The 23,491-nt window shown below is 52.9% G+C and overlaps 1 protein-coding gene and 1 long non-coding RNA gene across 4 annotated transcripts; one reads left to right on the forward strand and one right to left on the reverse strand.

Annotated features, from left to right (window-relative positions):
* Window positions 1–200: 200 nt before the first annotated feature.
* WDR87 (WD repeat domain 87) lies at window positions 201–22,359 on the forward strand. Of its 3 annotated transcripts, none has more exons than XM_081018572.1 (8): window positions 201–1,127; window positions 3,849–4,010; window positions 5,152–5,319; window positions 6,815–8,718; window positions 11,200–12,022; window positions 15,626–15,837; window positions 16,654–17,006; window positions 18,489–22,359. In XM_081018572.1, the coding sequence occupies exons 1-8, from the start codon at window positions 1,023–1,025 to the stop codon at window positions 22,157–22,159; spliced, it is 7,398 nt and encodes a 2,465-aa protein (XP_080874698.1). In that variant the 5' UTR covers window positions 201–1,022; the 3' UTR covers window positions 22,160–22,359. The 3 variants fall into 3 exon arrangements, with proteins under 3 accessions (XP_080874698.1, XP_080874700.1, XP_080874699.1); XM_081018574.1 differs by lacking the exon at window positions 201–1,127 and adding an exon at window positions 1,834–1,900; XM_081018573.1 differs by lacking the exon at window positions 201–1,127 and adding an exon at window positions 1,910–2,413.
* Window positions 14,347–15,575, reverse strand: LOC308484627. The gene is made up of 3 exons (XR_013990055.1): window positions 15,050–15,575; window positions 14,516–14,552; window positions 14,347–14,408 (listed from the first exon to the last, which is right to left on the reverse strand). It is a non-coding gene; the product is annotated as an uncharacterized lncRNA (long non-coding RNA).
* Window positions 22,360–23,491: the final 1,132 nt, after the last annotated feature.

Raw genomic sequence — 23,491 nt, forward strand, 5'->3', positions numbered from 1 at the left:
GGAGCCGGCGTACAGCTTCTGGGTCATGTGGCCAGCAGAGCAGCACACGAAAATGCCATTTACCTTCCCGCCGGAGTGGTACCTATTTATCTACTTGCACTTTGATGTGCTTTCGAACTCCTAGGTTGGCAGGAGCATGGACCGAGCAATGGGAGATCACCCCGTCGCGGGGATTCAAACCGCCGACCTTCTGATCGGCAAGCCCTAGGCTCTGTGGTTTAACCCACAGCGCCACCGGCGTCCCAGAGACCAACTAAGTTAGTTATTGGTATGAGCTTTCGTGTGCATGCACACTTCTTCTTCAGATACTTCTTCAGTTTTCTGTGGATTGATGTTTGCTCTGATTCAGCAGTAAAGAACAGGTTTCCCGAGGGAAAGCGGCAGGAAATCCACTCCTACTCCTGCTTTCTAGGCATGAGATAAGCAAAGTGTGGATGAGCTCAAAAGCTCCAAGTGCTACAACTCTTCTTCCTAGGAGAGCTGCTCCATCCCATTGGTTGTTTTGGTTGCCCTGTTCCAACTCTGCAATATCCTTTCTGAGGCAAGGTGGCCAGAGCTGTACACAGCCTTCCAGGCACAGTTGCTGTATGAAACCCTCAGAGGACAAGGCAATATTGGGCTCCCTGCCCTCCAAGACTGAAGTTTGCACAACGCAGACTTGACCCTTCAGGTCAGCTTCTGGGGATGGCGAGGATTATGCTGGATTTTAATACTGAAGAGGCACAGAGGGCAACAGCTTAATGAGACGAATAGGGATTAATAATCAACTCCCGACGTTGGTTACATAACAATGCATTAATAATGTAAACCTCTTACATCATTAATACCTGATTATATGCTACCTCCCTATAGACACTAGGCCCTGTTTATAGAGAAAGGCTGGAGCCAGGGGAAATGGGGAGTATAAATAAATATAAGGGGTAGGTGGGGCTTGTCCACCTGGGAAGGGAGCCCATGTAGGAGAAGACAAAATAAAACAAAATCTTCCAGATCTAGGGCTGCCTTCAGATGTCTTCTAAAGGATGCAAAGTTATATATCTCCTTGGCTCAGGCGTTGCATAACTCCAGACCCTCCAATGAAAACAGGGACATCCAAACCACAGAGCCTAGGACTTGCTGATCAGAAGGTAGGCAATTCGAATCCCTGCGACGGGGTGAGTTCCCGTTGCTCGGTCCCTGCTCCTGCCCACCTAGCAGTTCGAAAGCATGTCCAAGTGCAAGTAGATAAATAGGTACCACTCCAGCGGGAAGGTAAACGGCGTTTCCGTGCGCTGCTCTGGTTTCGCCAGAAGCGGCTTAGTCCTGCTGGCCACATGACCTGGAAGCTGTGCACCGGTTCCCGCGGCCAATAAAGCGAGATGAGCGCCGCAACCCCAGAGTTGGCCACGACTGGACCTAATGGTCAGGGGTCCCTTTACCTTTGTTGTTGTTTAGTCATGTCTGACTCTTCGTGACCCCCTGGACCAGAGCACGCCAGGCACTCCTGTCTTTCACTGCCTCCTGCAGTTTGGTCAAACTCATGCTGGTAGCTTCGAGAGCACTGTCCAACCATCTCGTCCTCTGTCGTCCCCTTCTCCTTGTGCCCTCCATCTTTCCCAACATCAGGGTCTTTTCCAGGGAGTCTTCTCTTCTCATGAGGTGGCCAAAGTCTTGGAGCCTTAGCTTCAGGATCTGTCCTTACTTTTATCTAAGGAAAAGCGGAACATTCCAGGATGAAATCAGAAACCAGGGCAGCTTCTGTAAATCCAGGACTGTCCCTGGAAAATAGGGACACTTGGGTGATCTGCCATAGGCCTGATCCACAAGGCTCTTCTTAGATTCTTATGTCTCTTGCCCACTGGTTAGAATGCCATGATGTCACACTCCTGTCTTCCTCTTGGGATTCCAAGGATCTAAACAGGTAATCCCTTTTCCTGCTTTGTGGGCTGGTCGCCATCCTCATCTTAAGCGGCTCTGGTCAAGAATGGTGGCTTATCTGGTCCGCACACCTTCTGAGCTTCCTTGTGGCACTGTGCCCCCACCCTGCCCCTAGGGCCTGTCTAGGGCTACTAGTCATTGCCTGTGGCTGCCTGTGGCAAAAGTGGCTGGCCCCAGCTGCACCCACAATGCTGTGGGGCCTGGAAAATGAAGCCACGTGAGTTTGGTTGGCTAGGCTGGTTCCAAGCCTGGAACCACGGAAGAAAGGCAGAGGTGGAAAGGAAACATGGCTCTGTCCCATGGAAGTCCAAGGAGGAAGCATTGATACTAATAGGGCTTGCAGCCCCACAAACATATGGGAATTAGAACAGCCTTCTGGATTAGGGCAATGGCCCATCTGGTCCAGCCTCCCGTGGGACCTTCAGCCTTCTCTGGATGCACTTTAAGTGGTCAACTGCTCACTGGCAGGGAATGCAGGTCCTGAGTTGAACCCCTGGTGTGTGTTTTTCATTTTTTAAGTTCTAGGGGTAGCAGGGCTGCCAAATAACTCTCCATCCCTGAAGTTTTTAAGAGAGCTGCCTGCCAGTCAGAGAATACCGTATTTTTTGCTCTATAAGACTCACTTTTTCCCTCCTAAAAAGTAAGGGGAAATGTGTTTGCGTCTTATGGAGCGAATGCAGGCTGCGCAGCTATCCCAGAAGCCAGAACAGCAAGAGGGATTGCTGCTTTCACTGCGCAGCGATCCCTCTTGCTGTTCTGGCTTCTGAGATTCAGAATATTTTTTTCCTTGTTTTCCTCCTCGAAAAACTAGGTGCGTCGTGGTCTGGCACGTCTTATAGAACGAAAAATACGTACCTTTCTGGGATAGATGACAGACTGGCCTGACCTGAGCAAGGGCTTACATATCCTATAACAGGGGTAGGCAACCTAAGGCCCAGGGGCTGAATGTGGCCCAATCTCCTTCTCAATCCGGCCCATGGACAGTCCGGGAATCAGCGTGTTTTTATATGAGTAGAATGTGTCCTTTTATTTAAAATGCATCTCTCGGTTATTTGTGGGGCCTGCCTGGTGTTTTTACATGAGTAGAATGTGTGCTTTTATTTAAAATGCATCTCTGCGTTATTTGTGGGGCATAGGAATTGGTTCATTATTTTTTCCCAAAATATAGTCCGGCCCCCCACATGGTCTGAGGGACGGTGGACCGGCCCACGGCTGAAAAAGGTTGCTGACCCCTATCCTATAACTTCTTTGGCAGCAGTACTTTGTGGCTAGTCAGGGTTAAGCTGCTACGATGTCGTTTTGATTTTATTTATTTAATTAAGCTATTTCTATACTGCTTAACTGCCAAAGTTTCTAAGCCGTAAATATATAGATTAATTTTTAAGAAGAACATACAGTATGATGGATAAGCGCCATTAAAATTAATCAGAAAAACAGAAAGTTGATTCAGCACAATATATTTGGTGCATTTAAAATGCACCTCAATCATCAACATCATCATTATTCATTAAATTTATATACTGACTTTCATTGGAGGATCACAGGGTGGTTTACAGTATAGAAACCACAAAAATATAACATGAGGCAAACTAAGCAATACCCCTCCAGTTTAAAAGGCCATTGATTGTTTAACAGCTTGGTGACTACAGGTGAGTCTCCCTGGGGAGAACATCCCACAAATGAGGAGCTACTACAAAAGAGCCCCATTCTCATATTGCCATCCTCAGAACCTCCCCTTTATGTTGCTTTCGTCACTTTTACAATGTGGTGGTCTCTCCATCATCCCTGACGCCTTAGGATGGAGCATACTCGGAGTCTGAATGGCTGAGCAGCAGGAGCTGGTCCCCTCTCGCCTTTCCAAGGCTAATGGGGGCTGGACCTTGTGGGGCTGCCCCCACCAAGAAATCCTAAACCATTCCCTTCCTCTCCAGATCAACGGTTGCCCAGGACAGTGGGGATTGATTCCTCCCTATTTCCAGGGATCTTTTCTGCAGCAGCTGAGCTCCCACAGCACCACCATGGTGAAAGAACCGGTCCGCATCGTGCCCTTGTGGAGGGAACTCCAAGGCCAGCTTTTCCACAAGCTTCAGATGGTAATGCAGAACCACTGTCCTCTGATGAGAACAGGATTTTCTCCCCGTGATTTGGGGGCTGGAAGGGAGGGTGTGTGCATGCATGAAAGACAGGCACAGAGATGGTCCCAGAAAGTAACTGGCTCAATCCTTGCTGTGTCAATTCTGTGTCCAGGGAAGCTGTCTACCAGCTCCATCTGGTACGCAGGATGAGACCCTACCTGCCCACTGACTGTCTTCCCAGAGTGGTGCATGCTCTAGTTATCTCTCGCTTGGACTACTGCAATGCGCTCTATGGGGGGCTACCTTTGAAGGTGACCCGGAAACCACAACTAATCCAGAATGCGGCAGCTAGACTGGTGACTGGGAGCGGCCGCCGAGACCACATAACACCGGTCTTGGAAGACCTACATTGGCTCCCAGTACGTTTCCGAGCACAATTCAAAGTGTTGGTGCTGACATTTAAAGCCCTAAACGGCCTCAAAGGCCCAGTATCCCTGAAGGAGCGTCTCCACCTCCATCGTTCTGCCCGGACACTGAGGTCCAGCGCTGAGGGCCTTCTGGCGGTTCCCTCGCTGCGAGATGCCAAGTTGCAGGGAACCAGGAAGAGGGCCTTCTCGGTAGTGGCGCCCGCCCTGTGGGACGCCCTGCCACCAGATGTCAAAGAGAAAAATAACTACCAAACTTTTAGAAGACATCTAAAGGCAGCCCTGTTTAGGGTTGCTTTTAATGTTTAATAGGTTATTGTATTTTAGTGTTTTGTTGGAAGCCGCCCAGAGTGGCTGCGGGGACCCAGCCAGATGGGTGGGGTATAAATAATAATAATAATTATTATTATTATTATTATTATTATTATTATTATTATTCTGCCAGGCAGCTGAAGGCTGTTTTATTCCAGTTGTCCTTGGGAACCGACTACTTTTTAATAAAAAGGCCTTTATCTTAATAATACTGTGGGGGATATAGATAAGAAAACAGCAGCAGCAGCCAGTTCCTTCCTTCTGGCCTTCAGTCAACTGTCACTGAGCAGCAGCCTTGGCTGTGCCTGCCACCCCAACGCCAAGGTGGCATGAATGCGGACCGTGTGCTGTGAGTGGCGCAGGCACATTCCGGTTCTGCTCTCCCCCTGCCAACCCCACTGTCTTTCCCCTCCTCTGGGCAGGGCGCGCAGGAGGTGACGGAAGGATCCAACATCATGCTGAGCGACAGACCCACCATCATATTCCGGAAGAGCAGCTCCCCCAACTTCATGCCGGTCATCTGCCACTATTCGGGTGAGGCAGGACACTACTTTGCATCCTTCAGCCGGAAGTCCTCCAAGAAGGGCAAGGTGAGCTGGGCCCTGATTGGCCAGGGAGATGGGGAGAGAAATGGCTGAGAGGTGTGGCTGCCCTCAGCCTCCAACCCCCAAACATGGTCAGGATCTTATTCATTATCTTCAAGGAACCCCCACCCTCAAATCCAGCAGCTCAAAAGAATGCAGAAGCTTCGTGTTGTTGTTGTTTAGTCGTTTAGTCGTGTCCGACTCTTCATGACCCCCTGGACCAGAGCACGCCAGGCACTCCTGTCTTCCACCGCCTCCCGCAGTTTGGTCAAACTCATGCTGGTAGCTTTGAGAACACTGCCCAACCATCTCGCCCTCTGTCGTCCCCTTCTCCTTGTGCCCTCCATCTTTCCCAACATCAGGGTCTTTTCCAGGGAGTCTTCTCTTCTCATGAGGGGGCCAAAGTCTTGGAGCCTCAGCTTCAGGATCTGTCCTTCCAGTGAGCACTCAGGGCTGATTTCCTTCAGAACGGAGAGGTTTGATCTTCTTGCAGTCTGTGGGACTCTCAAGAGTCTCCTCCAGCACCAGAATTCAAAAGCATCCATTCTTCGGCGATCAGCCTTCTTTATGGTCCAGCTCTCATTTCCATACATCACTACTGGGAAAACCAGAGCTTTAATTATATGGACCTTTGTTGGCAAGGTGATGTCTCTGCTTTTTAAGATGCTGTCTAGGTTTGTCTGTGCTCTCCCTTAAATCATAGAATTGCAGAGTTGGAAGGGACCTCGAGGGTAATCTTGTTCAACCCCCTGCGGTGTGCAGGAATCTCAACTAAAGAACCCTGACAGGTGGCCAGCCAACCTCAGCTTAAATACCTCCGATGAAGGAGAGTCCACCACCTTCTGAGGAAGTCCATTCCATAAGGGGAGTCCTACAGGATCAGACCAAAGCTCTCCTTAGTCCTGTTTCCCATTTGTGTACAGTAGTCCCCTTCCCTGCTGTTGTTTCCAGGCAACTAGTGTTCAGAGGCAGGCCACCCCTAATCCTGGGGGGAACCTAGATGGCCGCCATGACTTCTCCATGACTTTCCTCCCCTGCCGTGCAGGAGACAAGAAGCAGCCTTAGGAAATTATATTTTCTTACTGCCATGCTTGATCTAGATCCCAGTCTCCTCTTCCACAGCTGGGGCAATGTCCCAGGCCCCTTGAGCTCCCACTGCCCTTGCTTCAAGTCAGAGAGCCCACCTTCCCCTCCTCTAAAGAGGAGGAGTCCCGATTCCCAGGCCTCCCCCCTGACTGGCATCTCAACTCCTGAAAGGGGGTTATTGCCCTATGGGCCAGAGAGGGCGGCAGCAGAAACACCAGGCAGCTGGAGAGAACCTTGAACACCATGTCCCTCGTCTAGCACCACAGCTTTGTATTGGATTGTATGATATATAATAAGCTAATTTGGAGATTGTTTGGGGTGTCTATGTCTTTAAATAGGTGAACCAAGATACTAACCCTACCCGCAGGGCATGGGACAGAGTCCATTGCCTCTGACTCTCAGACTTCTCCTGCAGGTTCGAGTCTGGGTGTACAACCCAGAGGACGAGACCCCCATAACAGAGAGAGAGTACGCCATAGAGGAAGACCCAAAGGTCCTGTACATCTCCTATGCTTCCCACCTGCACCTCTTTGTGGCCTACTGCGATGACATCCACCTGCGGCTTTTTGGTGACCACACTCAGGAATGCAAGATGCTCTCCGAGGTGAAATCGCCCTATTCGGTCACCAGCATGTGCTACAACCCTGAGACAGGTGAAGTGGTGACAGGTGCCATTGGCATTGTGGCCTTTTGGGGCTTTACCCCAGGGAAGGTTCCCTACCTTGCTGTCACGCGGGAGGTGCAGATCTCAAGTGGTGAATTTGTGCACTACCTCAGCTTGGAGCAGGAGCGGAAAGTGCTGGTGGCCTTGTGCGAGAACATCATCCGTGTGTACGACTACAATACCAAGACCCAGACCCGGGCCTTCCAGGTGAGCCAAGGTGTGTCACTCACTTGCTGCTCCTCCTATTGGCCTCAGAGCTTCCTCTTCACTGGGGACCTCGCTGGGGACATCAAGGTGTGGAACTTTGACAAAGGGACCCAGACCACCCAGTTCAAGGCCCACCAGAGCGCCATCACCACCATCACCACCCGGCACTCGTTCCACACCATCATGACCACATCGCTGGACGGGTTGCTAAAGGAATGGAACCTGACCACCTGTGAGCTCCTCCGACGCCTGGACATCGGAGAGCAGCTCTTCCAGATGCAGTTCCTCAACGAGCAGACCTTCTTCCTCTGCACCCTCTACACCTTCTCCATCCGCACCGTCAACAACTTCTGCCAGCTCTTCAACAGAACCAAGTCCATGCTCACAAAGCTGCTGCGGGTGCAGTGTGGACCAAACAAGGCTCGCATCTTGGCAGCCACGGAAGACGGGGTCATCCGATTCCTATCCCCCGTCACGGGGGAAATGCTGTTTGTCACCTGGCCCTTCCAGGTACTGGAAAAGGCCCTGGACTACGTTTATGACCCGGACAGAGAGGAGCTTCTGGTGACGATGGGCACCAATGACATCTACGTGTTGGACACCACCAAGAACCCCTGCCCGGTCAAGCACATCTTGCGTGTCACGGAGGGCCTAGATGACAGGGTGCTGTGCCTGGCCTACAGCCGGCTGGACCTGGAAGGCCGCACCTGCAGCTTCATCTTCAGTGGGTACAAGAGCGGGAAGGTGCGCACCATCACCCAGAACTTGTATCGGATGGGGAACCGCAAATTGCACGACGGCAAAGTGGTGGCCCTCAGCAGCATCTCAGCCTCAGGGAACCTGTCCTACCACTCACGGGAGTCTTCCTACCTGTGCTCCTACGGCCAGGACCAGTACATCATCCTCTCCGATGTTCTCTTGAAGAAGGACAACTTCCTAGAGGTGTTACCTTTGGTGGTCATCCCAAGCTTCAACTGCCGCATCAACAACCTCCTGCTCATCCCCGGCTACATCTGTGCCCTGACAGAGCACAACCGGGTCCGGCTGTGGCGCCAGGCGTCCCTGGTCCCTGGCCAGAAGAACCGCTTCTGGAAGGAGACTGGCGCCCTGCACGCCACCACCATCACTTCCTTTGACTACTGCCACACCCTCAGCATGCTGGTGACCAGCGGCTCTGATGGCACCGTGCGCGTCTGGGACATCCTGGGGCAGATGCTGGTGGAGTTTGACACAAGCCTCAAATTCAGCCGAGTCTGCTTTGCCAACCAGCGGGGAGACCTGGTTGTGGGCTGCAACATGAATATCTACTTCATCCCATGCGTCTTGTACTTGCCCAGAGACCACCTCTACATGCTGATGTCCCGGTGTGTGAAGGACGACATGATTGAGCGCCCCTTGGCCTTTCTGCCTCACTTCCTCCTCACCTTCGACATAGTCTTTGTGCCTAAGTAAGTATGGGGAGACGGACGCGGGTGGCGCTGTGGGTTAAACCACAGAGCCTAGGACTTGCTGATCAGAAGGTCGGCGGTTCGAATCCCGTTGCTCTGTCCCTGCTCCTGCCAACCTAGCAGTTCGAAAGCACGTCCAAGTGCAATAGATAAATAGGTACTGCTCCGGCGGGAAGGTAAGCGGCGTTTCCGTGCACTGCTCTGGTTCGCCAGAAGCGGCTTAGTCATGCTGGCCACATGACCCGGAAGCTGTACACCGGCTCCCTCGGCCAATAAAGTGAGATGAGCGCCGCAACCCCAGAGTCGGCCACGACTGGACCTAATGGTCAGGGGTCCCTTTACCTTTAGGTATGGGGAGGGGAAGGGAGGCAGGCAGGCAGGGTGGGATCTGAATGTTGGAGAGGTTGGCAGAGAAGACACAGCTGCAAAAGGGTGAACCCCACCCCCAGTTTCCAATTCAGGTGATACAGGAAACTTGTTTCCCACCAATGGCCACTGACCTTTGCAACTGTCATGGGGAAAAAGGGGGAACATACCTTGTCCAAATGGTTCTAGCACTCAGAGCCAGTAGCCAGTCTCCAGGTCCATGGACTGTCTATGAAGCCAAGGCTGCGGAGCAAGAATGGTTAAAATTTTGGGCCCAAGAACTGCATGCAAGGGTAGCCAATCCTCTGCATGAGGTCTGCATGGCATGTGTGTGTGTGTGTGTGTGTGTGCGCGCACACACACACACACACACACACACACACACACACGGGCTGGCCAACATATCGATATATTGTCCAAAGTCAGTTTGAAGTCAGTATTGTAGTATCAGTTTCATAGTTTTTGACCTGGCAATATATTGAAAATCATGATGTGTGTTAGGGACAGGTGATATATTGTCCCAAACCAATTTCAAGTCCGTATCATGATATTGGTTTCATAATTTTTGACCTGGCAATATACAATGGACCCTCGGGTAACGTAACTTTCGGGTTGCGAACGCGGCAAACCCAGAAGTGTATATTTCCGGGTTTAGCAGTGCGCGCATGCGCAAAACTGCTCTGCGCGCCACATGTTAGCACAGAAGCACTCTATCGCGCCACGTGTGTGCGCAGAAGCGGTGCCTCTAGATGTGGACTTTTGGCGGTACATATGGACCCCTGGAACGAGTTCAGTTTGTATCCGGAGGGTCCACTGTATTGTGAATCATGGGTGTGTGTGTCATGTTCAAAAATGTGGGCAAAACCGTGAAGCCAGCCAATGCCTCCATCCTTTTTTCAGACATTGTGATATACAGTGCTATTTTTCTCTAGAAAAAGGGGTGTTAGAACTCACCATGAACGCCTCGCTCATTCTCTCAGAATGGCAATGGCAGCCCACCTAAGAGGTGCCGGAACTGAGTTCCAGTGAGTTCCAGTTGGGGGAAAAGCCCTGGTGATATATCAGTATATCACAATGTTTAGCTGGTTATATATCACAAAGTTGAAAACCAGATACCGCCCAGCTCTAATGCAGACCACCAGTTCATTACATTCTGCTGCCTGAGGCAAAAGACAAGAAGGCGCCCTTCCCCAAGGCACATACAGAAGCCAGTAGGATCAGCAGTGGAATCTTACTCCAATACTGGGCAAAGGACAATGAAGGCAGCAGGCTAGGGTAGGGGGCACAGGACAGGATGAAGGGCACTCACATCTCAGGCCATTCCCCCCATCCCACAGCACCTGCTGCCACATTATGGGCTGACCCTGCAGACCACACTCTGCAGACCCACCCCAACAGCGCACCTGCCACCCACTGACCCCCTTGAGAGCCTTCCTGCCTGCCATCTTTATTTTAACCAAGCGTCTCCCTACCTGCCCACGGACTGTCTCACCAGAGTGGTGCATGCTCTGGTTATCTCCCGCTTGGACTACTGCAATGCACTCTACATGGGGCTACCTTTGAAGGTGACCCAGAAACTACAACTAATCCAGAATGCAGCAGCTAGACTGGTGACTGGGAGCAGCTGCCGAGACCACATAACACTGGTCTTGAAAGATCTACATCGGCTCCCAGTACGTTTCCGAGCACAATTTAAAGTGTTGGTGCTGACCTTTAAAGCCCTAAATGGCCTTGGCCCAGTATACCTGAAGGAGCATCTTGACCCCCATTGTTCTGCCCGGACGCTGAGGCCCAGCGCCGTGGGCCTTCTGGCAGTTCCCTCATTGTGAGAAGCCAAGTTACAGGGAACCAGGCAGAGGGCCTTCTTAGTAGTGGTGCCCACCCTGTGGAACGCCCTCCCATGAGATGTCAAAGAGATAAACAACTACCTGACATTGAGAAGACATCTGAAGACAGCCCTGTTTAGGGAAGTTTTTAATGTGTGACATCTTAGTGTATTTTGGTCTTTGTGGAAGCCTCCCAGAGTGGCTGGGGAATCCCTGCCCCCCCCCCTGCACAGAACTACAGTTCCCAGCCCCCTTAACAAACTAGACTTTGGGTGCTTTCCCTCCCCAGGTATCGCCAGGTAGGGAGGCTGGCCAAGAAGTATGAGCGGCTGGAGCCCATCTCCAACCACAAAGAGGTGGTGATGGAGAACAACGTGGCCACCGTCTTGCATTTCATCGGCAAGGAGGCGAGTGCCCTCCCTGGGCCAGATTTCTACGGGGCAGCGCCATACATCAAGGAGCTGCAGCCGGAGTTCTTCGTGAAGTACCAGCTCCTCCCGCAGCAGGGTGCCAAGGCAACCCCGGAGAAGAAGACGCTTCCTGCCGAGCTTCCGCCAGCGCCACCACCGTCCCGTGTGCTTCCACCGCTGGTCGAGCCCATCCCCGTCCTCAGCAGGATACCCTTCCAAGCCGGGCGCACGTGGCCTATCGCCCCCGACGGATACGTCCCCAATTCGGTTATCCGGGCCCAGCTGTTTCCAAAGGGGACACCCAAGGCCCTGCAGTGCAGCTTGGACCTGACCAGGCAGCCCTTACCCAGGCGCAAGATGGTCAAGATCCTGCTGCCGGAGACGGATGAGCCCGAAGCCGTAGACAAAATCCGGAGGAAAAAGCCACAGAGGCGGCGGCCCTCCGTGGCCTTCTCAGGGTTGATGCGCTCCCGGGACCTGCTGTCCGAGATCGTGTCGAAGCCCTGGCTGCGGCACAAGCCCAGCGATAACAGCTTGCCCTCCGTCACGAAGGCCATCCTGGACCTCATGGACGACGTGCCCTACTCCACGTACTTGATGTGCACGGCTGCCCTCGTCCAGCTGGCCGAGTCCTACCCGCTGCCAGACAAGGTCCAAGAAGACGCCTTCGAGCGACTCATCCAGGACACCACCCACAAGGAGGTCAGTGCAGTCCTTCGAAGGGCTTGGGGGGAGGGGGCAGCACAGGGACATTGGCAAGCCGTACTTTTACTAGCTTCATTTGTTGTTGTTGTTTAGTCGTGTCCGACTCTTCATGTCCCCCTGGACCAGAGCACGTCAGGCACTCCTGTCTTCCACTGCCTCCCGCAGTTTGGTCAGACTCATGCTGGTAGCTTCGAGAACACTGTCCAACCATCTCGTCCTCTGTTGTACCCTTCTCCTTGTGCCTTCCATCTTTCCCAACATCAGGGTCTTTTCCAGGGAGCCTTCTCTTCTCATGAGGTGGCCAAAGTCTTGGAGCCTCAGCTTCAGGATCTGTCCTTCCAGTGAGCACTCAGGGCTGATTTCCTTCAGAATGGAGAGGTTTTACCTTCTCGCAGTCCATGGGACTCTCAAGAGTCTCCTCCAGCACCATAATTCAAAAGCATCCATTCTTCGGCGATCAGCCTTCTTTATGGTCCAGCTCTCACTTCCATACATCACTACTGGAAAAACCATAGCTTTAACTAAACGGGCCTTTGCTGGCAAGGTGATGTGTTGGAATGTACCCCACGGGCCATCTAGTCTGACCCCCTGCAATGCGGGAATCATAACTGCAGAACCCCCGGCAGAGGACCACCCAACCTCTGCTTACAAACCTCCAAGGAAGGAGAGTCTGCCACCTTCCGTTGTCATAGAATCATCAAATTATAGAGTTGGAAGGGACCCCACGGGTCATCTAGTCTGGCCCCGTGCAATGCAGGAATCACAGCTAAAGCTTGGAAGGGGATTTCCCTGGGATTTCTCCCCTTTCTCTGGCCAGGTCCTCGCAGAATGGCAGCTGTGAGGGGCGGGTGAAGGGTTGCGGCTGGAGACCTGGTTGGGGGCAAGAGGAAAGCAGGGGGCTGAGGGAGGAGGAAAGAGCTGCCCAGAAGTGTGAGGCGATTTAATGGTGGAGGGGCTGAAACCAAAGAACCGAGGTCTGTCAAGTTTTCTGGCTGAATCCAAAAAGAGCTAGAGCCAAAGGTTTTCTCTCTGAATTCTCCTCATGAGGAGGGGCACAGGCTGAGGGATCCCATCCCCTCCAACATTTCTCCGAGGAAAATGGGGGCAGGTTGTTCCGCTTCAAGAAGCTTCTTCCACATTTGATCTCCCGTACACACAGGCGTCCATGTGCGCATCTACCGGAGCTGCTCACAGGGTTGTTGTGAAGAAAAAAATGTGTGAGGGGGAAGGGATCCTGTATAGCCCCTTCCACAGATTAACGGAAGGAAGCAACGTTTTAGCTGTAAACTGCCTTGAGTCCCTTTCAGGGGGAAAGGCGGGGATAATAATAATAATAATAATAATAATAATAATAATAGAAGAAGCAGCAGCAGCAGCTCTGAGAATGACCAGGAACGTATCAGAGCATAAATCCTATTGAACTCAGTGGGAACTGAGGATTTCAGTGTAAGGCTGACGTGTCTGGACCCTTTTACCTGAGAGTAAGCTTCATTGACTACAGTGTGACTTACTTCTTCTGAGTAAGACGGTATAAGCCTCCACTTATAATAAAGGAGAAAAACAATCCACGCATTTCCTCAAAAATGGCTGGCTGAGGAAGCGTCGTAATGAAAGACGCAACGAAAGTAGACTGGCGACCTTTTCCTTCAAAAGCATAGGCAGCGCACCTTCACCATTTCCTTCATCGGGTGCAACGATCTTATTTCCAGCAGAAACAGGACTCCGTTTTTGGCAGCTCCAACATATACAGAGAAACTACTTTTAATTGTTCTCCAAGACATGGAGGGGAGGGCAAAGGGCAAAGCAGGACGTCCTGGGGTCAAATGAACCACCCTGAGGTCTCTAGGTAGAGGGCGGTATATATATTCAGTAAATAAATAAATAAAAACCAAAAAACCCAGGAGTGCCTTCTGCAATTCCGGGACTGTCCCTGGAAAATCGGGGCACTTGTAGGATATGGGAGCCAGTGCAGCAGGGAGCCACTGGTTTTTCCCGCCTTTTTTGTTTCCGCCGTTGTTCTTGTCCGCTTCGCCTCAGCCCCATGGTGGCCTCTGCTGCTTCCTGCCTCACCCTTCCCCAAGTGAGGCAGAGATGGCCAGTCAGGTGTCATCGCCAGCAGCCTCACGGCTCCTCTTGCCCCTCATCCTGGCGCCTCACAGGGGCCCCTCTCAGTCCCTCTCCATGCCCCCTTGGCACTTCACGAGGCACAAGGACAGCCATTTTGTTTTATTTATGACATTTGCAGGCTGCTCTTCCTCCCAAGGGCCCCTGCCTCCGAGGTAAAAACAAAAGGCTCCCCCCTCAGAGACTGAATGTGGTAACTGTGTTGATTCATCTTGCCTTTTTTCCTGACAGAATTAAGGTTCTTTTTCCTCAGCCTCTGCTCCCTTTCAGGTCACAGCTTTGCTGGCCAGGCTGGAAAATCATGGCTGCCTGGCACTCAGGGTTTTGGTTTTATTCTTTGGTATTGTAACACGCTGCTCCAATCACCATGAGCGGTGCGAGATTCCAGGGGTTGTAGACAGACCTTAATAATAAGAAGAACAATAAGAACAATAACAATAAGAACAGTAATAATAATGTTATTATTTATATTATTTATATGCCCCAGGGTCTGTGTTGGGACAAATGAGGCTCCACGGAGACCTGAACTTAGAGGAAGGGGCTCTCAGCACTGGCACCCCAAATGGTCCCTGCTTCTTCCGTAGCCATAGCCTTGCCCTCAGAGGGACGTCATGCCGGCCAAACTCCAACCCACCGGTCTAAACCCTCAGCTTTTATCAGCTTTATTAATGGTGAACCCCAAAATTTCCACATCTGCTAATACCAGAGGCGTATTGGTGGGTCTGCTGTTGCGTTCTGAGGCCAAAGGAAAGGATCGGACCCTGATTAAAATAAGACACGAGGCTTTGACCAGCAAGGCTCTCAGAGAAAGTGCGTCCCCACACCCCTCACCAGGCCATTTTATTAGCAAAAGAATCCTTTACACAGTGCTCATAAGAACCAATCAGATTTCCTACTTACCAAAGTAAGTGAGCCACAGGTGTGTGAATATGAGGAAGGCAGTGATTGGAAATATTTATAGCAGAGACATCATGGTTAAATAAGGCAGGCTTGCAAAACAGGGACCCTGGGATCCCAAGGGAAGGTAATGAACATATTCAAATGCCCAGAGTCACTGTATTGGCCATATTCATTCATGGGCCAAGGGGATCCCAGGCCATGTTCTTCCTGGCTTAGAAATGAATAAGGTCAGACCAAAGCGGTATAAAACTGTCCCTTTTCCTTTGGACCCTGAGGACTCTCAGTTGATCCGTTCCTTTCTCCACACTTTAGCCTAGCAAGCAGTAAGACTGGCCCCGTCTAAATTTTCCCAAAACTGTGCAGTGGTCCTTCAGCCACTGTAAGCAGCTACACTACCAAGTCTTTATTTTGCAAACTTTATTATGCAACACCAGTAGGAAGTTGGTCACGGGTATTAGCATCTTCTGGAGGGGGAGCCAAGGCTGGCTTTCCCCCTGGCCATGCCAAAGGCTGCGGCAGAGGCTGGCCCCTGAGCTCATGTGTACGAGGATATGGACCCCTGTTATTGCTCCACAGGTGAGGATGAGGCTGGCAGCCTGGGAGGCCTTAGGGAAGATGGACCTGCTGAGTGAACAGGAAGTGGTCCCCCTGGCCCGAGCCCTGCTGGACGAGAACAAGAAAGTGCGTGACCTGGCCCGGTCACTGCTGGACTCTGTGGCTGGCATCACGGACAAATTTGTCCTGAAGAAGGAGATGCAGCGGATGGCGGATTCCAGCCTGATAGACTTGTAAGTGTCTCCTCTGAGGCCTGACCCCCAAAGCAACACCCCCTGTGGCTCGGAGGAGCTTCCTGGAAGGGTCTCTTTTGCAGCTTCTGGCAAAGTTAGACCCAGCTGCTCCCTGCCCAATTGGGTTATGATGCTGCGCTGTGCTGTGCCCAGGTGTAGGCGATGACTGAGGATGAGGAGCTTAAAGGTGGGCCTCACATGACACACACCCAGCACATTTGCACAGAGCTGTGTGTGTCCAATTAGCCAATAGCAGAAGCCCTGAAGTAGTTAAAACGTCCCTTCAATGAGATGAACAGCAGGACTGAGATGTTTTGAAAGGGAATAAGATATTTTGCTTTGCAGTGGGGAGATTTACTAGAGGGTAGGGAAAGATCTCCCATAAGCCAAAGGCCTGGATCCCCCCCCCCCACCCCCATTCCTCTGGGGCCCTCCTCTCAATTTTACCCCTCCTTCAGCTGTTTACTCTTTGCTCCAAGGGATGTGGGTGGTGCTGTGGTCTAAACCACTGAGCCTCTTGGGCTTGCCGCTTGTCCATCAGAAGGTCTGCGGTTCGAATCTGTTCTACGGTGGTGAGCTCCCATTGCTCTGTCCCAGCAGTTCGAAAGCACACCAGTGCAAGTAGATAAATAGGTACCTCTGCGGTGGGAAGGTAAATGGTGTTTCTGTGCACTCTGGCACTCGTCACAAGCTGTCTGTTGTCAAATGCTGGCTCCCCCCGCCTGAAAAGTGAGATGAGCGCTGCACCCTGTAGTCACCTTTGACTGGACTTAACCATCCAGGGGTCTTTTACTTTTACTTCTTTGCTCCTTCCAGGTCTTCATTTGGTCGCGATCAAAGCGCCTTCCCTCGCAGAGTGCGGGCTGCCGGCATCATGGCAGAGACAGCGGATGAAGCTAAGGTTGCTCTGACAGAAGGAGCACAGAAGCTGATGACTCGGGTTGAGAACCAGCTAACAGCCAATCTGTTCTTGATGAACGAGATCCCACCCAAAGTAGTCCGCGACCGCCGCTCAACCATTTCCCGTCTTAGGTCACCATCCCGGGGAACATCTGTAGACTTTACCACCCCCGAAACCCTTCCCGTTGGACAGGCGCGGTGGCTGGGAATCTTTGGCAAGCCTGAGAGGAGAGCTGCGCCTGCTGCTGCCCCTTTTGCCCCTGAAAGAGGCAAGTACAAATCCCTGCCTAGAGAGGGCATCTTGAAGCGTTGTTGCTGGGAGGAGCGCCATTCCCAGGCTGGCCACCATCCTCTGGGGCTATCACCTGCTTAGGCTCCCTGGTAGGTCAGGCTGTCCTGACTTGGACTGGCAACCTGTGGTCAGTGTCCAATGAAGTGGGTTTGTCTCCCTTTTCACTTGCACAAGCAGCCTTGAATCCCATGGTAGAAAGTTGTGGAATGACTGACACTTCCACTTGCGCTGCACTTAGGAAGCACGAGTCCCCCTTGCCTCATTCCTTTCCAGGGAAACCTGCTCTTTAGCGAGAGATCAGAACCAATGTCACTCCAGGAAAAAATCAAAACCATTTGCATTAAGAAGCAGATTTCCTGCAGGGAAAGCAGAGGCACAAGAGGAAGTGTGTGTTGGAGGAACTGGACATGGAAGATGGGGTTCATTTCCCCCCATGAGCAAAAATCTCCCCATGTACGTGATAAGTCAACAGGTGCAAGGTCAGCCAAGCCAGTTGCTATGGCAATGGCCCAGTGTCATCTATGTAAGTGATTCAGGCATGTCAGCTCATTAGTCAGACAGTGAGTCTGTTGGTGAATCAAATTCTGCGCTACATCTTGAAGCTGGGGCAATGGGAGATACTTTGTGCTTGTACAGTATATATGTATGGCATTTCCATGCGCTCTGGCTTCTGTCACGGTGTTCCGTTGCGCCAGAAGCGGTTTAGTCGTGCTGGCCACATGACCTGGAAAGCTGTCTGTGGACAAACCAGCTCTCTCAGCCTGAAAGCAAGATGAGCGCTACAACCCTTTGACAGGGCCTTTGACCGTTGCCTTTGACTGGGCTTAACGGTCCAGGGGTCCTTTACTTTTTTTTACATCTGTGTCTCCCGCTGCGCTCCCCGGGCTTCAGGCAGCTATCAGCAAACCTTCGGAGCGCGCCCCAGCCCCGCAAGCTCCGGGAGCGGCGGCAAGGCTGCATGCAACCTTGCCGCTGCTCCCGGACCTGTTCTGGGGGCTGGGGTCAGGGGAAGCTCGGGCTTCCCCCACCCCAGCCCCGCGGCTAAAAACGAAGCCAAGACAGCAAGTGGGATCCATCCCGGCTGGAGAGGTTGTGTGTGGCTAAAGAGGAAGCCAAGACAGCCAGCGGGATGGATCTGGCTCGCTGTCTTGGCTTCTTTGCTCTTTGGGGCTGGGGGGGGGGATATTTCCCCCCCTTTATTTCCCCCCCTAAAAACTAGGTGTGCCCTATGGTCCGGTGCGCCCTATGGAGCGAAAAATACGGTACATATCAATGTCCAGAACTGTATTACTGAAGCCTTATCTTCTGCAACAGTAAACCGTTTTGGACCTGAAGCCACCTCTGTGTGGTGAGTGGGATGGGGGACAACTTCTGCTACATAGGTATCTTCCCTCAGATTCCTGACTTTATTCTGCCCATGTCTCTGGTTAATCTCATTCCTTTCCTTGTCCCTTCACAGCTGGTGGCGATAAGCTCCCCAGGATCCCTCAAGCACGAGGCAAGGGGCTCACTGTGCCAATAGCGAGTGGAATAGGTCTGGAGGAGCGCAGCCCCAGCCTCAGCCCCACCCCCAGCATGGCCACCGCCAGCTCCAGCTCCAGCAGCTCCAGCTTCAGCAGCACCAGCAGTGGCTCCATGTGGCGGGAGGTGCGGCTTGAAAGGCGGGAGCTCAGGGCAAAGGAGAAGGAGAAGGACAAACGGCTCAGGCCCAAGGTCCTTCCCACCGTTCCCCACGAGGCCCCAAAGGTGCTCAAGGTGCGCAAGAAGGCCCAGCCCATCCTCCTGCAGCGGCGTGACACTCGCACCCAGCTCTACACTGAGATGCTGAAGCACCAGAGGGACAGGAAGGACTTGCAGGCAGCCGCCCTCCCAACATCGGAACTCAGGCCAGATACTGCTGTTCTGCCGCCTAAACCCAGCCAGGTGGGCGTCCCCACCCTGCCGCCAGTGCCCACCAAAGGCAGCCTCATTGACCCTAACCAGGAGTACAGCTCTGACAAGACCAAGTGGCGTGCCGACCTCCACAAGCTGTTGATGCTCCGCATCGGCCCCTACATAGAGGGCCGCACTGCGGCTGAGGACCTCCTGGCCTCGGCCCGGTATGCCCTGGCTGGCCGCACCATGTCCTGGGAGGACATTGTCAACCTCAGCCAGTCCCTCCTCACTTCCCAGGAGAAGGCAGCCGTTGATGAAAAGGCGTGGACGGCATATATAGAGCGTCTGCAAAAGCCCAGAGGAAGAGAGTCATTGTCCCAGCCTTCCACGGAGAGCCTGGAGAAGGTGGTGGGAGTCACAAAGAAGCAAGAGGAGTTCAGCAGTTCGGAGACAGAGTTTGAGAGTGAGAGTGAGGAGGAATTCATTAGGGGGAAGGGAGTGAGAGAGCATGGAGAGGCCGGACGAAAGAAGCGAAAGAAGAGAGGCCGGACGGCTGGAGAACAGGAGGGGAAGTCAGCCTCCGACAAAGAAGTGGCAGGGAAAGTGGTGGCGAAGGCGGTTAAAGGGAAATCGTATGAGTCACTCCGGGGAAAGGAGCGGGAGGCGGCCAGGACGAGAGTGCGAGAGGCGATCAAGGAAAGAGACCGAGAGGCGGCCAGGGAAAGGGAGCTGGAGGCGGCCAAGGCAAGGGAGCACGAGGAGGCCAAGGCAAGGGAGCTGGAGGCAGAAGCCATGGCAAGGGAGCGAGAGGTGGCCAGGGCGAGAGAGCGGGAGCTGGCCCGGCGGAGGGAGCGTGAGCGGGAGGCAGCTGCAAGGAAACGGAAGAGATTGGGGAAGCTGGTTGACAAAGACAGAGAGGGCCTGGAGGGGCCAGAGCTGGCCAGGAGAGAAGCCCTGAAGCCCATCCTCAAGGAGTCGGAAAGGAAGCTGGTCGAGATGACCGAGAGCGCCCTGGCTGAGGTGAGGGGAAAGGCCAAAGAGAGGATGATGAAGGAGCTCAAGGAGAGAGCATTGGCTGAAGCCAAGCACCTGGCCAAGGAAGATGTGAAGGCGAAGGCGCTGGGCGAAGCCAGGGACCTGGCCCTGGTCGAAGCCAAGGAGCAGGCGATGCTCAAGGCACGGAAGATGGCCATGGCGGAAGAATGGGAAAAGGTGATGGCTGAGGCACGCAGGAAGGCACAGGCAGAGCTGGAGGAGAGGGTGATGGCCGAGGCGATTAAGATAGCCCAGGCTGAGAATAAAGAGGGGGAGGAGGCCAAGGAAAGGATCCGGGAACTGCTCAGCTCAGTAGTGCTGGAAGTGGACGAGGCCAGGGTCCTGGAGCTGGCCAAGGAAATGGGCTTGGTAGTGGATGAGGAGAGGATACAGGAGCTGCTCAAGGAAATTGCCTTGGAGGTGGACGAGGCGAGAGTCCAGGAGCTGGCAGAGTTAAGGCGCGAAGAACTGGTGGAGGCCATCGCTCAGAGGCTGGCTAAGGAAAAAATGTTGGGCCTGTCTGAGTCGAAACTCAAGGAGCTCATTGAGGCCAAAGCCATGGAGATGGCCCAGGCAAGAACGAGGGCCCTGGAGGGAGAGGGGGAAGAGGAGGAAGGAGTTGGAGAAATGGCTGAAAGAAGAAAGAAAATGGTGGCTAAAAGAAGAGTTATCCATCGGGGGGAGGAAGGGGAAGAGTGGGACTGGGAGTGGGAGGAGCTGGAGAAGAAGGAGGAAGGAGATGAAATGTGGGAAGAGCTAGTAGAGAAGACCTTTGAGTTCCTCAATGATGAGGAGAGAGAGGCTCTGATAGCCCTATGGGAGGAAGAAGCGACTCCAAAGCTAGAAGACGACCAACTTGAGCTTTCAGAACATGCTCAACTGTTCTTGGACATCCTGACTCAGCCAGAGAAGCTGGAGTCCAGTGACGCCGCCACCTACAAGCGCCTCTTCCAAGTGGTGTCAATGCTTGAGGTTTCTTCGGGGGTGGAGGCTGAGGCCCTGGCAGGGGCTTTGCTGCAGAAAGCACAGCAGATCTTACAGAAAGGGGAGGAGATGAAGGGGCTCTTGAGCAAAGGGCACTCTGCTCTGCTGCAACAGCTCAAAGAAGCAGTGGAGGCCTACCAGATCTGGAGCACTGATTCCCAGGAGCTTACAGCCAAGATGGAGACCCTTCAGAAGACCGCCCTGACGGTGTTGCAGGCGAGGAACCTGAAGGTAAAGCTGCAGAAAGAGGCCAGGAAGAGATCCTTGTGGGAGAGCGTGAAGAAGGAGTGGACGGAGGAGAAAGGCAAATTTATTAAGAAGAGCTTCCTGAACAAGAGGCTGAAGGAAGCCATAAAGAAACTGAAGGCTGAGGAAGAAAAGGCTGAGCAAGGAAGAATAGAGCAGCTGCGAATGGAAAGGCGCCTCAAATTCAGATCCCGGCCCATTGTGCTAGGTGAGGTGGAGAAGGAGAAAGACATGGAGAGGCCAGAGGGGGAGAGGAAGGAGGCGGACGAGGAGGAGAAGCAGAAGAGAGGAGAGCTTGGCAGGAGTTCAAGCAAGATAACGTGGTCCCTGGCGGGGAAGGAGAAGGCCTGGAAGGCCATCATGCAGACGGAGGGGCTGCCCATGGCCGCCGCTATTATCAGGCCAAAGAAGTACCGGCTTCCACAGGACTCTCTGTACAGACGTGGCCAGCCAAAAGCGCGATTCCGTCGGTGGAGCCTCACCAGGGGTCCCCTTAAGCACGCCTTCCGCCTGTATGAAGACAAAGGGGTTGACTGGGAGAGGTTCATGAAGCTGTACCAGTCCCTCATGGTCCTGAAGGAGCAGAAGGGGGGCATCGAGTCGTTGGCGTGGCAGGAGCAGACCACCAAGCTGCTAGACCTCTACGGCTTGACCAACCCGCTCATCCACGCCATGACGCAGCACCTGCTGCTGGGAGACCGCAGAGAGCGCACATACGTCAAGGGCAGCGCCCTGAGGATGCGGAAGGCGCAAGCTGGTTTGGGGGCAAGGATACTCTACGAGATGATCCATCACTCGGTTCGGCTCCCCCCCAGGCTTCCCACCTGGCATGGCATCATCCCGCTCAGCTATCAGAACAACGTGCACACCTTCAAGGTCCGGGGCATCACCCGCTATGGCACCCTGTCCCTCAAGTGGAAGACCACCGTTGCCAGGGGAAAGGCCTCCAAGCTCCGCCTCTACGTCCACTCAGGCTCCCAGAGCAAATAGCTCCCCTTGTTTGTTTTGTTCTTTAACCCAGAGAGAAATATATAGATTTGTATGTGTGTGATATTCTTTTCTACTGAATCTTTTCGAGAGTCGCATCAGACATCCCTCAGCAAGCTGCATTGAAAGGGAGTCTCAAGGTGTTTCCAGGGCAGGGAATGATCCTTGAAGTGCCCAGTGGAATAAACATGACATAGATGCCATCTGCAGTTGCCGTTTTGAGTTTTTACTGTTAGAGAAGGCGCCTAGTTAAACTGTGGAGCAGGAAGCAATGATGGTCACCAACCTAAGTAAAGGTAAAGGGACCCCTGACCATTAGGTCCAGTCGTGGCCGGCTCTGGGGTTGCGGCGCTCATCTCGCTTTATTGGCTGAGGGAGCCGGCGTACAGCTTCTGGGTCATGTGGCCAGCATGACTAAGCCACTTCTGGCGAACCAGAGCAGCTCACGGAAACGCCGTTTACCTTCCCACCACAGTAGCAAGTGGACCTATTTATCTACTTGCACTTTGATGTGCTTTCGAACTGCTAGGTTGGCAGGAGCAGGGACCGAGCAACGGGAGCTCACCCCATCGCGGGGATTCGAACTGCCGACCTTCTGATCAGCAAGTCCAAGAGGCTCTGTGGTTTAACCCACAGCGCCACCCGCATCCCAATATCACCAACCTAGACAGCTTCAAAAGTGGATTGGGCAACACGAAGGGGAATAAAACTATTGCTGGCTACTAGCCACAATCATAGAATCGTAGAGTTGGAAGGGACCCCAAAGGTCCTCTAGTCCAACCCCCTGCAATGCAGGAATCTCAACTAAAGCATCCTTGACAGATGGCCATGATCATGGCTGTGAGAACAAGATGCTGGACTAGGTGAGCCCCCTTTGGCCTGATCCAGCTGCAGGGCTCTCCTTGTGCACTCATGAGGAGGAGACCTCATGGAAGCTCTTACGTTCAGAAGCATTTGGGCACTGAGTATCACACACATCTATCCTGGCACTGGGAAGCTAATTCACTCATGCAGGTGCTAAGTTATGACCATGAAAAAACACAGAAGGCCGGCAAAGCCAGACGTGTCTTTAGGTTATATGGTTTTATTTCCGCATATATACAGTATATATGCAGAGAAGACTCCCTGGAAAAGACCCTGATGTTGGGAAAGATTGAGGGCACAAGGAGAAGGGGACGACAGAGGACGAGATGGTTGGACAGTGTTCTCGAAGCTACCAGCATGAGTTTGACCAAACTGCGGGAGGCAGTGGAAGACGAGTGCCTGGCGTGCTCTGGTCCAGGGGGTCACGAAGAGTAGGGCACGACTAAACAACAACATATACAGCCTGAGCAT

This window comes from Podarcis pityusensis (assembly GCF_964106645.2).
Source record: "Podarcis pityusensis genome assembly, chromosome: 8".
NCBI lineage: Eukaryota > Metazoa > Chordata > Lepidosauria > Squamata > Lacertidae > Podarcis > Podarcis pityusensis.

What these genes read in the sequence shown, in the direction of transcription:
- WDR87 (XM_081018572.1), top strand. Translation starts at nt 1,023, where the DNA reads ATGCAAAGTTATATATCTCCTTGGCTCAGGCGTTGCATAACTCCAGAC. An exon ending in AGGACACCACCCACAAGGAG is followed by an intron (nt 12,023 to 15,625) that starts GTCAGTGCAGTC and finishes ATTGCTCCACAG; the next exon opens with GTGAGGATGAGGCTGGCAGC. An exon ending in GATTCCAGCCTGATAGACTT is followed by an intron (nt 15,838 to 16,653) that starts GTAAGTGTCTCC and finishes TGCTCCTTCCAG; the next exon opens with GTCTTCATTTGGTCGCGATC.